At 43.0% G+C, this 15,273-nt stretch overlaps 1 protein-coding gene across 2 annotated transcripts in view; it reads right to left on the bottom strand.

Moving 5' to 3' along the window:
* Positions 1–459: 459 nt before the first annotated feature.
* Positions 460–15,273, bottom strand: part of NUP214 (nucleoporin 214) — a 43,652-nt gene continuing 28,838 nt past the window's right edge. For both annotated transcript variants that reach the window (XM_074161082.1, XM_074161083.1), the window contains exons 29-36: positions 12,198–13,961; positions 10,638–10,708; positions 9,937–10,093; positions 7,948–8,097; positions 5,727–5,898; positions 2,086–2,228; positions 1,210–1,234; positions 460–493 (exon numbers count right to left, since the gene is read on the bottom strand). In XM_074161082.1, coding sequence (XP_074017183.1) covers positions 460–493; positions 1,210–1,234; positions 2,086–2,228; positions 5,727–5,898; positions 7,948–8,097; positions 9,937–10,093; positions 10,638–10,708; positions 12,198–13,961 — 2,516 coding nt within the window. The remainder of the gene's footprint in view (positions 494–1,209; positions 1,235–2,085; positions 2,229–5,726; positions 5,899–7,947; positions 8,098–9,936; positions 10,094–10,637; positions 10,709–12,197; positions 13,962–15,273) is intronic.

Genomic DNA, 15,273 nt, shown 5'->3' with positions numbered 1-15,273 from the left:
TCACACATGACTCAGTTTTAGCACTTCAGTGAAATAAGCATGTGCCCCATTCTCTACTTAAAATTAGCAGGGCAAACTTCAGCCCCTTCTTAAGGGCCTCGGATAATTGGTCACTCTCTTCAATGAAAAACATGCTGGTTTGTATCAGGAACTAACTTGGACTTCTCCCTTGCCCAGGCAAGGGATGAACAACCGAAAGCCAAGTCCAGTACAGGGCTGGTAACCGCAGCATCCTTCTATTTCTTCTAGACCCAGGGGATAAACCCTTCCAACACAAATAATATCAAGACAGATAAAATAGTTTAATATAGAGCGAGAACAAGTGTTGCATAAAAATAAGCAAATTCTTTTTCTTATAAAAAAAAAGTCTGAGAACTCATATTCAAAAGAAAAGCTGTTTGGATATTGATCATGGAGGTGACTCATGAACACAGTTCTACAGGAGAGTGCAGGATGTTCTTAGCTTCTCCAGCCACTAAATCCAGAGGAAGATCTGTGGAGCAAGAAAAACAACCAACACAGCAATGAGTGGTAGAGTCTCCCTCAGGCAATATTAATTCAGCAGATCTCTCAAACAAGCTTCCAGTCTCCTTAGTATCAGAAGCTTATTATGAGAACACACCGGTATTTCCAGCATCTTCTACCTGAGACTGCATCAACACACACTAACTACATATAATTATGCTTATTCTAGAGCCTACCATCTGGAGATACATACGTTTTCTCTACTTGACAGGGAAATAGAGTAAAAGAAAGTTGCTAGAAGTAATCCAGCAAGCGAGGGGCAGAGTGGATGGCAGAGGTAACCTCAGCTCTTAGTCTCACTCTTTTACTGTAAATCAGCACCTCAATTCAGCCAGGAAGGTACCGATTTATTTCGCTCCTTGTTTCAACCTGGCAAATGGAGTAGATATTAGATTCACACACACAGCTTGAGCGCACACATCATGTGCCTGAGAGGTGGGGAAAGAGCACGATCTAATTGAAAATTCTCTCATATGTAAAAGATTAAGCTCACTGGAAAGCACACATTCAGGGCCTGGACTTTAAGCTCTATAATAGAGAGCTCTATAGCAGTGCCATTAAAAAGGAAATCAGAACTAGCATGTTACTGCTACTTTCAAAGCTTGCTCTTGTAAACCAGTCAACTCTTCTATTCTGATTCTATTTGGATTTTTAATGACGAGTTAGACACAAAATGGTACTTACGTGTTAGATGATCCAAAACCAAACCCTGAAAGAAATACAAGATTAGAAAAACAATTGTTAAAAGGTAAAACAAGTGCCTAAAATGTCTAGTAAACATCCCCTCTCACACACAGATTGAAAAACATTTCTTTCCTGCCTTAGGCCAGGGAAAAAGCGATGGGCAAACAAAGAAAGTCAAATCTCCATCTAGAAGAAAAGTGACTTGCCTGGGTTCTTAAGAGGGCTTTGCTTTCACTGCTAATCAGCTGGGTCCATTCGTTAGTAGCGACTGCAGACAATGTGCCTGGTTTATCCACCTCCCCGTGAAAACAGAGGGCTGCTTTCTGAAGATGGGGTTTGTGCTTAAAGCAAGCCAGTGGTGACAGAGAGACCACCAATGACGGTATCCTCTCCCACAGGCGCTCTCTCAGCCCTGTGTAAATCACTGCAGCTTCACGGAATTACATCAGATAAGGATCTGGCTATTGGTGTTCTAGCTCAATTTTGCCATGCGCATTCTTTTGACACTAAGTACCTACAAACAGATACTCAAGTACTGTGGACTGTAGAGATATTCATTATTTCTCAATATTTCCATTTGAGAAGAAAGAACAACTCCACAAAAAGGGGTGAAAAGCAATGATCTGATGAGGTGTGCAGGAGAAGAGGGATTTATTGACGTGTCACACCGCAAATCAGTAATCGAATTATGTGATAAAGTCTGAGAAGACGCTACACCCTACCCTGCACCTCAGTTCTCCAGGTCGTGGTGCCTTCCCTGTAACAGCACCATGACCAGGCAGATTTTTGACAAGGAGCTGAGGAGTCACACCCAAGTTCCACGGAAAACTGGAGACATGAGGCCTGTTAGGTTTATTATATTTTAACTTCTCCTACCTCCTCCACCTGTCCCAAAAGCTGAGAATCCACTGCTTTGTGTGCCAAAACCGGTACCCTGTTGTGACAGTGATCCAAACGTCGGGGTGTTTTGATTTGCTAGCGTGCCAAACGATGCTGTATTGTTACTGGTACCACCAAACCTGCAGTTTAAACAGAAAATTTGTGTTTGCAAGAATCTTCTTACTTACACTGGAAGTTCATCCCCATACCCGCAGTAACAACAATGCACTCCTTAAACAAGGATACATCAAACGAGCGAAACCACCCGATATGAATAATTATAACTGTTCATCTTGGGAAACTGATTTTCTGGTTTGGGAAAGATGATTGTACATATGCACATGTGTTCAGCTCCCATTCCTAATGTAAACCAGGCAGAAAGGCAAATATGTTCATCCTTACACAGGGTACATTTTCAAATGCTTGGAAATACCAACTCCAGCCATCAAATGGAATATATTAATTCACCCCTCTATGTAGTTTTTGCCCTTTAAGCTCAAAATTACAGCATTGTTTCATTTCACAAACAGGGCATCAAACACAGAATTGGTACGAGCTGCTCACGGCCAGAACACAAAGCGGAGCTCAGATACAGAACACAGACTCCCAACTTTCAGCTGGGACCTTACCCACTGCCCACGTAAACCATCTGCAGACTTCTCTATCCTTTCTCTCCCCAGCCCATTTTGAACCACACACAGTTCCAGTGCTTTCCTGAAGATCTGCACTGACCTGGCACTTCTCCCCACCACCTTTGGATTACTTCCCTAACTGCTTTTGGGGACTGAAATAAGAAATATTTTTATATATGGAAATCAGCCTCCTTTCTCCACCCACTCTGTCCAACCAGGCATTGTAGAGCTATCAGCGTGACACACTAATGAGACCATGATATGCATTATGGTCCTCTGCCCCCCCCCCCCCCATACACTTCTCCCAATTCTGACCCTTAGAGGTGCATTCAAAAAATGAGCTTCAAGTGTTTCTCTAACTTAAACTGGGCAAAAATGCAGACACAAAATTTTCAAATGACAAGCTCTGCTAAAGCTCTGCAAGCGCACAACGGTACTGGTACCAAGCCAGTACCAGCCCTTCCCTGAACTGGCCAAGTGAAACAGCGTGGCAGCTTTGCAAGTCTGTGCCTCACACCAGCTCCTGTCTTTTCCGACTTCAAATATGAACTGACAGCACGTTAACCCGCCTCTCCATCCATCCAGATCTAGCAGACTTTAAAAAAAACACCACCAAACAAAACACCACATCAAAACGTATTGCTCCAGATAAAAGACAACCCTTGTAGCACTGTGACAAACAATTCACCTGGTAAAGGACATCAAATCTCCTGTCCCAGACACCACCAACAGCGCACGCTGCTTCCATGTGCAGCAAGTGCGCCTTTGGCCCTAAAACCATCCCCTCTGCCTCGGCTCTTGACCCATGTTCCTTGCAGACAACTTCAGCTCAGAACCACAAATACGTTTTTCTCAGCAAGGGCCGAAAAGGTTTTGTAGTTCTTTTCTTAAAAGAAGCAAGATGGGGTGATATATTCGAGAAGAAGGGGTTTTTACAGGGCTCTGTCTCCTCGGGACCCTGCTACTAAACACACAAATCATGTCTGCCTGGTGAAAGGAAGGGGAGGTAAAAATAGTGACAAGGAAGCTTGTGGTTCAAACTGCTTCTTTCAGTTGTAACTAGAAGTACACGCCTGTTGAAAACCACTAAGCATAGTAGGAACAGCTTAAGCTATGGACAGATTATTTTTTTTTAAATATACAAAAGACGTGAGATACAGTTGTTGCCTGATAATAATTTAATCAAACCTATCTTGCCCAGATTTTCAGGTCTTTTGTAAAGCTCCTTTACAAACCAGAATTGAGAGGCACTCGAGGGTAGTTTATGAAAGCAAAACATTATTTGCTCACAAACAGCCTGAATTGCAGACTTGGGAGAAGTATAGTGGTTTCTATTTTTGATACTTAAGGCACTTACCAAATGGTGCAGATTTTTCAGAATTGAAGCAGCAATGAATCACATGCATTTAAGTTAGCAAAGTGTTCTCAGGAACTCGGAGTTAATACCGCACAATGTCCTGGCAAGTAACTTCTCTTGATTTCAGATTTTTAAATTTTTACTTCAAGAGAAAGGCAGAAAGGAAGTCCTGCACAGGAGCGACCTTACACTGCAAAATTAAACTATTGCTCAAAATTTTGTGGTGAGATTTGGAGCTTTGTAAAGCCGCCTGGGAATTTTGTGCACTCTTTTCAAATTTTTAAAAATCAAAATCAAATTCCTCAGGCAACTGAAAGTATCAGACTGAGTCTGCACCTTTCTAACAGAGAAGAAATTCTGAAAACTTCCCACAAGTTAAACCACTGAATTATCTTTCTTGAGTCTGTGGGCTGCTCATGGAAGACCTCTGTTCACTGCTCGTTCTGAATCCCATTTTATCTTTAAGCTTCCAACATTGTCACTGAGCGCATCCAGTTTCAGTACAAAATCCAGGAGCACAATGGCTGAAAGCTGGAACTGAACAAAATATCAGTCGAGTTGAAACTAAATCGTCCGTACAAGCGCATCCTTCTTTGTAGGGATTTAATTAAGCTGGCTCTATTTTTACCCTTTCCAAAGGGCCTCACCAATTTGCTGCACCAGAGGTCAGGACACAGCAGAACCGCCTCGTTGAAGCTCAGGGGTGCCCTGGCAGATGGGTATCTCTCTAACCTCATGGGGAATTAACAAGTTACTTTTCTGGGCATTCTAATGTGCTTTATGAAAAGGCAGTTCCTCCTGAAACTAAAGAAACTCTTGTGAAATATGTAAACACTAAGATTGGGAAGAGATCCAGTTTCCTCTCTTCACTGGAAGTTTTTATTTTTTTAATTGGGTTTATTTAGTCTGAATATAATTGTAGGGCGTGAAGGAGAGTTGCTTGCCGGTAGCACAATGTTGAAGGAGTGCATTTGCTGCCTATTGCAGAAGCTGCTTCACAGGGTTTGAAATTCTGTATTTGCTGAACAAAACAAGGAATAAAGTGCTGTCTGCTCTGGTGCCAAGCACAGGCTTAAGGGGTAAAGAAACAGGGAAAAACAATCAGTGTGGGATAAACACAAATCACTCTGGGAGCGCAGGCTGTTACAAGTGCTTCCTCCCACCCCCACAGGTGAGAAAACAGACTGAATTCTCATCAGTATCTCTAGCCCAAATCTCACAAGTGGATAAGGTGGCTAGACAGAATCACAGGTAATGATATTTATTATTGCCTTCGCCAGGCATGCTTTGTAGGCCTAGATTTGAAGTCGTTAAGTGTGCACACAGAAAATACTCCTGCATTCCCTTAGATGCTCACAAGATGACTCACATTTCCCTCCCCATCTCTAAAGCTAAAGATTCAACATTGTAGTTTCAGCATTAAAATGAGATCATACACATGATTTCCTTTGGGGTTAAAGCCTTTGCTTTATACCTATTTTAATTTAATTTTTTTTTTTAAAAAAAGAAACAACCAACCAAACCAAGGGCACGTTGAGCTTAGCAATCACAGAATACATTCGTTACGTTAATGCAGAGGTAACTAAGCGTAATAGTTTTTGTCATGCAAGAATATTGCTTTCCCAAGCCCTGGCCCCTGGTCGGCTTACCCAAATCCTCCAGCGCTGGCTGCTGCTGTACCCTCGCCGAACACTTTGCCTCCCGTTGAGCCCAGAGGGCTTGAAAAGGTTGGGGCTGAACCGAATGCTGGCACCCCTCCGAACCCAGGGGATCCCCCGAAAGTGGGAGGGCTGCCAAACACTGGAGCAGCACCGAAGCCACCTGAGCAAAACAGAGGCAAAAAAGGGACAAGCATATCACGTAAACAATAATGCAGAAAGAGAAAATAAAAACTAGATTTCCAAATAGGTAATCTCCATAATGGGGCTGCTCATCTTACCACACGGACACAGTATTATTTATAAAACTAACTGCCACAAAGCTTCCAAACTGTAGGGCATTTTGTTACAAAAGACATGGATAGGAAAAGTGCCCGAACGCGTGCAAAAATCTGCAATCAAATTAAGAGACTATCCAGAAGAAAACAACATTCTGGGTTCTCTTGAGCATTTGAGCACAAGATCAACTCAATCCCCAGAGCTGTACAGAAAGGTGGCAAGGTATCATACGTGTTTGCACACCCTGATGGAATCTCTACTTGCTTTATATAAAAGACACCAGTATCTTAACTGTGAGATAGCAAGCACGCACAACCACCAAGTTATAGTAAAAATACACAAAACAGGTGCTAGACAGATGCTTTTATTATTATTTTAAACAGATACATCCATCCTTCATCATAAAACTAGTGCTCCTTACCAGAAAAAAAGCTTAGCTTATGTAGTCAGTTTTAAAGTAAAGCTCTGCTTATCACCATTTAAAGAAGTTACTCTCCAAAGGAATTGCATATAACAATGCAGAATGGAAAGGTCTCCTGTAAAGGCCAGCTTTGCTGTGGTTTGGTTGCAGTATTTTATCCTGATTTCTAATCCCAAGTTCTGGAAGGACATACAAATGTCCTGTGGACACTTCACACATGCAAGGGCTTGAACTGGAAGAATTCCTCAGTGCAATGGACAAGTCTCCCCCATCTCTTAAGCTCAGAGAGTAGACTGCAAGCTTGGGGTTTAGGTGCTCCAGTGATGCAAAAAGATTCAGGAGGGAGGGTATTATCTAATCCTGGTTTAAGTGGTGGAAACTAAAATGCAGTGATGAAATTCCAGGTCAGCAGAACTGCGCGATTCCCACAGGGAATCAAGAACCAAACTCTGCTCTTGGCAATTTCTGTTTGAGGTTTAGCTGCCTTCTGCAGCTCTGAATGGACTTCCACCCAGATTATTTTATTCTACGTTCATCTGCTGATATTATTGCCCTGTGTCTAATTGACACTGTGGAACGTGAAGGACACCTGCTCTTTTGTTTGACTCGGGCTGAGGACTGGGATACCACCACACATTTTAATACCCTGGGTGAAATTCCAGTCCATGTCAAGGTAATGGATACTGTTTGGCTGTAAACACAAAAGGTCTGGAAAAAATAAATCCTAGGCTTGAATTATTTAAATGCAGATCAGATGTCTTGTTACCTCTATCTCTAGGAAGTTAGAAGTATTTATCCCAGGGGCTGAAGCTTTGCTTGGCATACACTCTCTTTTGCAATGCACATAAACAAATAGTGGAGAAAGGAAAGTGAAACATGCGAGTAGTGAAACCAGGACAAAGAGGGTTTCAATCAAGTACACCCTCCCACTGCAGTTGGGAGAGGAAGACATCATTCATTTCAATACTTAGCAAATATAAGCAGAGGAAGGAAGGATCTGAGGGGCTCTGAGTGAGTGGATGTGCCTTCTGCAGAAGCCTCTTGAAAATCCTATCTCCAGAATTTTCAAACCAAAACAATCAAAAGCAAGGAAAGAGTCACTGAGTGAATGAAAGAATGAAAGGGTTACAAAACCCAGAGTGAAGTTTGGAAGATAATATTCCAAGGAACCAAACAAAGTAGGAAAAACTTATTCAGTTTCATATTCTGTACTCTTCATTGTATGGTACATAAGATTAGAATTAACTCAAACAGCAATCTGCTCCTAAACTGCAATGAGAATTTCTAGAATGAAAATGTAGTTTACTGGATGCTTTTCTGCACAAGAGATTATAAATCTCTGCTTTGAATCCACCAGTTCCATTCATTAAGCCATTAATTATTTTTTATTTATTGTTCAGAGACCATTCCTGTACATGTACTGAGTCCAGGCTGTAGACGTCCAAATGGTAGAACACTCTACTAAATATCCCACAGATAAGCATGGGTGTTCATAGGGGGTCAATAAAGTACCTGCTTTAGTTGGGCTGGAGAACCCAAAGCCTTGAGATGCCACACTTCCACCACCAGAGCTGAAAGTGCCTGTAGGCTTCTGCTCTCCAAAAGATGAGCTGCCAAATCCAAAGGTCTTTGCTCCGCTGTTTCCAAACAAGCTAGAAGAATCTGGGGAGATGAAGAATAGTCATGAAGCTCATAATGGACAATATTCCATGTTACACTTCGTTAACTGGATCAGGAGAAAGGAAACACCTTTTCACTTCCTCAAGTCCCAAGCACAAAACAAACACATTGAAAACAGCACCTGCAGAGAGCAGCCGAGTTCTCCCCTATTCCTACGGGCCTTTGTAGTTCCACCAAGATCCATTCTGGGTCTGACAGACCACTAACAACCCTTTATTGCTGCAATCTAGCAAATCACAGTGATGGATGATTTGTATAGCTGCATCCTGTGCCGCAGTCACTAACAGACAATCCCTCAAGTGAGAAACCACAGCAGCTAGAATCAGTCTCTTGACAACACAAATGTCAATCCACCACAAATTAAAGATTCTCAGCTACTGTGGCAATGGCCAGTATTTCTTAACATGACTATTTGATGGGACCTTAAAGTAGGAACCAAACTTTTCCAGCCTTACTGAGAAAGGGCTCTCAAGTTTTCACCTTTCACAAGGCTACTCAGATTTTTAGCATCTAGTGGCAGGACACAGAATAACCAAAACTTTGCTCTGGTGAACCATCTGTTTTATTTCATCACAAAACCCAGCACTACAATGAAGGACGACTAAATTAGCAAGGTTAGAGAATTAACCTCAACCATTAATCCAAATGGATCATTACAGATGTAATAAAATAAATGCATTTGCTCTCCCAAGACTTGAAGTGCTACTTCTAGCCACTTTCAGCTTATCTTACAGCTTTCCTTTGTCCCTCTACTTTTACGTCGTAGCCACTGCTTCCCGTCCTTTGTGCCTTCTACCTGCTGGACTCCACCCTCCTGCTTTCCCTTTCTGCCAAACCCAAGTCACAAGTGATGAAATAACGAAGCTGGGCAGTCATTAAATAAAAGCCACAGTTAAGAAATCATTACGAATAGCTTTTGTGACATACAAATGTATGTAACAAGCGCAGAGCTGCGATAGCTGCACACAAAAGGGGCAAGCGAGCCTGCTAGTAATGGCTACACCAGACAATGGCAAACGCACATCTCAGCTCAAATCTTACAAGTTTTACCAAGACCTATTAGCCCAGAAAACTCAAGACTAATGTGTTTTCAACTTGACTTTGGCATTAAAATACATATATAAATATTTACACTAATAGTGAGTGATTCTTGCCTTTATAGATAATCTTTTATAGCTTCTAGAAAAAATTCCTAATAGTCCCTTAAAGTCCCTGGTGCAAAGGAACGTATGGGTAGCTTTAATATATTCTTAACAACTTTTCATGCCTCTGTTAGGTTGGTTGGCTGGGCAAGAAGCAACACGTGGGAGGGCTGGTGTGACACCTCATGTGCAGATTGATTTAGCTAAAACACATCGCCGTTTTTAGGACAAAGCTGAGGAAACTGCTATCCATCACACACTTGCTAACTTGGTTTCTCTCGAGGGTGGGATTCTGAATTTTCACAGTGTTAGGGCAGATGAGAAATAACGAAAGCTTGCTAACTTCCAACCAAGCTGGAAGCACAAATTCAGTGACAAGAATTTAGATTATTCAATTGTTAAGAAGCATTGGGCCAAGAATTCCCTACAGAATATAGATATTCTTCACGCTTCTGGCATCTGCTTGTTTGTTTCAGTGGCTTTCCTACTTGTTTTCCATAAACCTAAAAGAAAAATTCTGGATTACACATTAGGCATACTCTGTCTCTGTTACCCCCTCGAAGCCTTCCACATTAACACAGAATTTACTCAAAGATGACTAATGGCAGAAATGCAGATGGGGGTCACAAAAGCAGATGGAAATCACAGCACATTCTGTATTCTTGTTTTGTTCACTTACTCTGGGAAGCTGCAGATCCAAATCCTCCACTGGAGGAACTGAAGGGATTCTTATTGGCCGCATCCTGACTTGGCTTCCCTCCCAAACCACTGAAGAAGCCTCCACTTCTCCCACCGCTTCCAGCTCCAAATAAGCCTCCACTGGAAGAAGATGGCTGCTAGAACACAGAAAGGACAAAAAAAAAAAAAAAAAGGAGATAAGCAAAGTCAAAGCAGCACATGCCCCCAGGGCTGATTCTTCTCTCTGGCCTGTTCCTCTGGATGTATGAAGGGGCTGATGAACCAGCAAGCAATTACCTTCCAACACATAATGCAATGAAATTTATTTAAGTCTGTCTTAAACCTTGCCTATGCTACAGAATAATGCCTTTGAAACTTGTCCTACACCCTACAGTGTCCACTTCCCACTTAGCATGGAATAAAGGCAGGTGACTTACCACATCTCTATTTTATCATGCACATGATAAAACGTTGTTCTCTCCATACCCCTTGGAAAACATTCACACAGATGCTGTTTTGGTGCCCACTACAATGGCAAATATTTTCAGTACAGACTGGGAGACTTTCTACTGAACGTATAAAATTCTATCTTTTTTTTTTTTTTTTTAATTTTTTTAATCTATCAGAAATAGGTAGGGAGCCCTGAACAAGTCCCACTACACATAACAGTCCCTTTTTCCTACAAAAGCAATAAATACTTGCCGGGCCAAAGACAGTGCCTCCAGTATTAGCTGCTTGCCCAAACACAGAACCCGTGTTAGTTGAACCAAAACCTGCTAAGAAAAGAAAGGAAAATAAACAACCAGAAGTATTACTAGGGGATAAAACTAAGGGAGGGAGGTGACACCAGTCCAGAACAGGGAAAGGACAGGTCTCCCATGCCAAAACAGGGATACAAATGATGTTACCAAGTATGTCTAGGATGGACAAATTTAAAGTATATGCCAGCACACAAATAATAAATTCCATTGACAGTTTATTTGAAAGTCATTCTCCTTTTCTCCTTGGCCAACTAAAAAACAAACAGAAAATAAAAGGCCTTTTCACCTGTGGGATTGTTGCTAACAATATAAGAGAATTGGATTTCTGCTACCATCGCTATAATAATGCTGCAAGTCATGAACAAGCACTGTAGCATTCTGATTTCCCTTGTGTAGGGAGGATCTGAGCTTTGTTACCTAAAGATTCCCGTTATAGATAATGAAATGTTTTGATTAAAAAAAGAACTCCCCATTCTATTTCCCAGTTCACTTAAATGTGCATTTTGTAATAAAACTTGCATTTCTATAATTAGGAACACCTTTCTCAAGCAGAGTTCACTTCCCCCAATTTAACTATTCTCTGTTCCTGTAGTTAAAACGAGCAAGCAGTTTGCCTAAAGTGCCATCATTTTTAATTAAATGAGCCTAATTAGTTTTTCTTCCTTGGAAATACATGTTCTCTATTATTACTGTGTACTTTTCACTTTTTCCTAGGAGCTCTCTGAAGATTGTACAGACGAAGCTTTGGGGAAAAAAACAGTGTATTGTAGCAATGTGGAGAACAAAAGGAGACGGGCAAAGGAGGTTCGGTCTGTGAAAGTACACAATTTAACCGTGCAGACAGGTCGCCGATGGCCACGTTGCCGCTGTATTTAATTTTGAGATGTTTCCAAATGCAAAAGCGGATTTAACAGGTTAGTTCCTTGCTAACCCATCACTTCGAGGGCTTAACGTTCTTCTGCCATCCCAGATGATATACTATACCTGGCTATACACCCGCTGTCGCGTGTACTCAGTGCAGCCCACGGAGGGAAGCGCTTCAGCTGTATTCACTGCCTTGATTAAGGTCTCAGAGCTGCCTTGCCACTTCGGCGTAACAATTTACAACATCCTAGTTTAAGATCTTTTACACTATGCTGAATCCAACCCACTTGTTGTGCAACAGGCAGGATGGTACATAATTCAAAATTAAGTCAAGTAGACTTATAAGTATAAAACAAATGCAAGATTGGATTGAAAAGGCTATGCTCAGAGGCCTACTGAATAGCGAAGCACAGCAAAAACTTCTTTGGTCTCCGACACTAGCCTCTCCCTCACACACACTGCAGTTCCTATTCTTATTAATTGGAAAACCAATCCAAAAACCATCAAGTGCCACAGGGGAAAAAAAAGAAAAAAAGGCACTAAAGGACATCCTACTTTCCCCAGTGATATCCTGCTCTCTGTACTTCAGCCAGACGGCACCACTGGGGAATCGCATCTCCCTGCAGTTTGCTCTTACCTGAAGCTTGGCAGAAGCTGAACCCAGCAGAGGACGTGGTAGTAGTCACGGCAGCAGCGCTACCAAAGACGGATGCCGCTTGCCCAAAGCCGGTGCTCTGCCCAAACACCGGAGGGCTGGTTTGTCCGAACAACCCACCCCCAGTGCTGGCAGACGGCTGTCCGAAGGAAAAGGAGCTGGCGCTGTTGGTGCTGGCTGAGGCTCCAAAAACATTGCCACTGCTGGAGGCTGCCGTGGAAGCTGCTGGCTGGCCAAAGGCTGGCATTGTCCCAAACCCAGACTGGCTAAAGGTAAAGCCAGCTGAAGAACTGCTCGCTGGTTGCCCAAAGGTTGGTGCTTGTCCAAAGGCTGGCTGACCAAAGCCCCCGGTGGTGGTGGTGCCAAAGGCAGAAGTACCAAAACCCGAGCTGGCAGCCTGCGTGGTAGCGGTGGCAGTGGACAAGGTACTGGTGGTAAGTTGCCCAAAGGGAGAGGATGCTGTGGTACCTGCTGGTAGTTGTCCAAAAACGGGTGCTGTGGAAGGAGTGGCAGTTGTGTCACCAGCAGGCTGGCTAAACGCTGAGCCAGAAGAGCTAGAACTTGGAGGTTGAGCGAACACTGAGGAGCCTGCAGAAGTGGGGGCAAACACAGAGGCACCAACAGCTGGGCTCTGAACACAGGTAGTAACATCAGAGGTAGCAGCCAATGCACTTGTGGCTTCTGCAGGAGAGGCAATGTTTGCTGTGGAGGTTGCTGCTGAGACATTCTGATCTGGTGGGGCAGATGCAGAGACAGCAGGAGGCACCGGTGCCTTCATATCACTTGTGGAAGCAGGAGCAGCAATGGCATCAGGGGCAGGTGCTGCTGATGTGGTGACAGAGCCCGCAGAGGTGGTGTCCCCAGCTGTGGCCTGGGGTAAAGCGGGCTCTTTAATGGACTCTGGAAGCTGTACCTGTGGCTGTGGTGACTGCGTCATTGGAGGTGAAGACCCAGCTGCTACAGCTTCATTTTCAGATGGCTTTTCTGACACAGGCGGTAATTTGGTATCCCCTGCAACCTTATTAGAAGTTGTAGCAGGGACAGCAGTTTGTGAGGAACTCAAGAAACTTCCGAACGAGAGGGACGTTGAAGCAGAGAGAGTAGAAGGGGTAGAGGTGGACGTGCTCATACTGTTTGCTTGCTGAACACCAAATGAAAAGGTGGGTTTGTTGCCACTAGAGCCTCCAAGATTAAATACCCCAGAAGACCCTGTGCTGGTTATCTGGACGTTGCCAAAGAGACTGCCTGTGGCACTAGTGCTGATGGATGGGAGTGCCATACTAGCTGACGTGGCTGACGTAGAAGCAGCTTCTCCAGCTTTTCCTAGCGACAGGGGAGCACCAAAATTAAACCCAGCAGGTATCGTAGATACTTTGGTTGACTGTGCTCCTGCAACACTGGTTGATGGTGCTTTAGTGGTGGTCTTGGCATTATCATCTGCTTGACCAACCCGTAGTCCTGAGAAGCTCCCAAGAGTTTCCCCAGCTAGATTGCTCTGAAACAAGTGATCTGGTTTAGATGGAGGGATATCCAGCTTGCCAGAGGTTGTGGAGGGTGCAGAAGAAGTTGTTGCAGCAGGTTTGTTTGACTGCGTGCCATCTGCTGAGGAGTTATTTCCTACTAAGATTCCTGGAGCACTTGCTGGCTTGAGGGACCCAAAAGCAAAGTTGCTCTCAGGGACTACTGCAAATTTGGAACCCGCAGCAAGCGAAAATGAATCAGCCTGGGTGGACTCTTTAGCAGGGGCTGTCAGTGAGAGGGACAGAAGTTACAAATTAAGTTATGGTATGCAAAGCTCATTTATCATTCTTACAATATTAGCATGCTTTAGCGCTTCACAGTTAGACAGGGCTCTTGCCTCAAACCTATAAAGCCTCTGACCATCAGGTAACTGTCACTTCCACGTGCATTCAGGAGACAACAGTGACATCTGAAGCCTTTATGGAAAGGGCTGCAGTGACAAACACTTTCATGTCACAGCCTCCACTGTTACTTTCATGTCACAGCCTCCACTTAACCATCCTTCTCTTTGAGTACAGACAATTTCAGCCTTTGGCTCCTATCTGTTTTTCAGGAATTTGATAAAAACATAAAAGACCTGGTTACTACAAGCCATTTGCTGTTAACACCATTTTCATCCCTTCTTACTTGGTTCAGCTGAACAATTCCTGACATTCGCTACAGAACTCTGTTTAAACCAATGGCTCAGAATAGAGTTTGGGTCATAAAAATACTTTCTGGCACTTGGAAAGTCCTCTACAGAATCAAGTCTTTCTTCACAAATTCAACTATTTATAGACCACCAACCATTTTCTATGCAGCCTGTTTTCAGCTTTGAAAAACTAGAGAAAAGCTCTCAAACGTAATTGCCAAAACAGCTGCACTTAGAAGATGTACTGCTGTCTAACACTGTGAAACCGCTGAAGTTCTAAAACCAGTCCAGTCTCACTTATTTGATGCATTGTCATTTCATTTCTGAACACCAAGCACATATAAATTCTGACTTGGAAGACAATGCATTGGTATTTGGACTATGGGTTGATTTGGACAAAGTACAGAAAATCTGCATGGAGATCAAATAACAAAGAGCAAAAGCTTCTTAGCCCAGCTGGTATTATCTTTGTGTTTTACCCTATTAAGTGTATTTAAGTATATTAGTAATTGACACTGAACAATGTAGCGTTTGTTTCCTCCCAAGGCACTGAAATTCCTTCTTTTTTCCTCCCATCACCAGCTAACAGAGGCAAAGATGTTCCTACCATTTAGCGGAGCAGCACGAGGTACCTGTGCTCACACAACACTGTCGTTTACAAATCTGTCTCCCGCACCTCCCACTCCTCCTTTAATCAGTGTTATTTACCTAAGCTTTTACATTAACTGAATCTTCAAGTTTTAAGCCAAGTTAGTTCTCTCTGCTTACGTCAACAGAGTATTAGTAGCATTGTTGTGGCTGGTCCAACAACATAAGCAAGCCAAGATTTGTCAGAAGAGGTGGTATCTTTTGCTGGAGCAACCAATAACATCAGAAGCAAGTTTTTGACCATACAATCTCTTTTGC

The sequence above is a fragment of the Numenius arquata genome, chromosome 19, assembly GCF_964106895.1.
Source record: "Numenius arquata chromosome 19, bNumArq3.hap1.1, whole genome shotgun sequence".
Taxonomy (NCBI): Eukaryota; Metazoa; Chordata; class Aves; order Charadriiformes; family Scolopacidae; genus Numenius; species Numenius arquata.
This window is presented reverse-complemented; position numbering and strand designations above follow the sequence as displayed.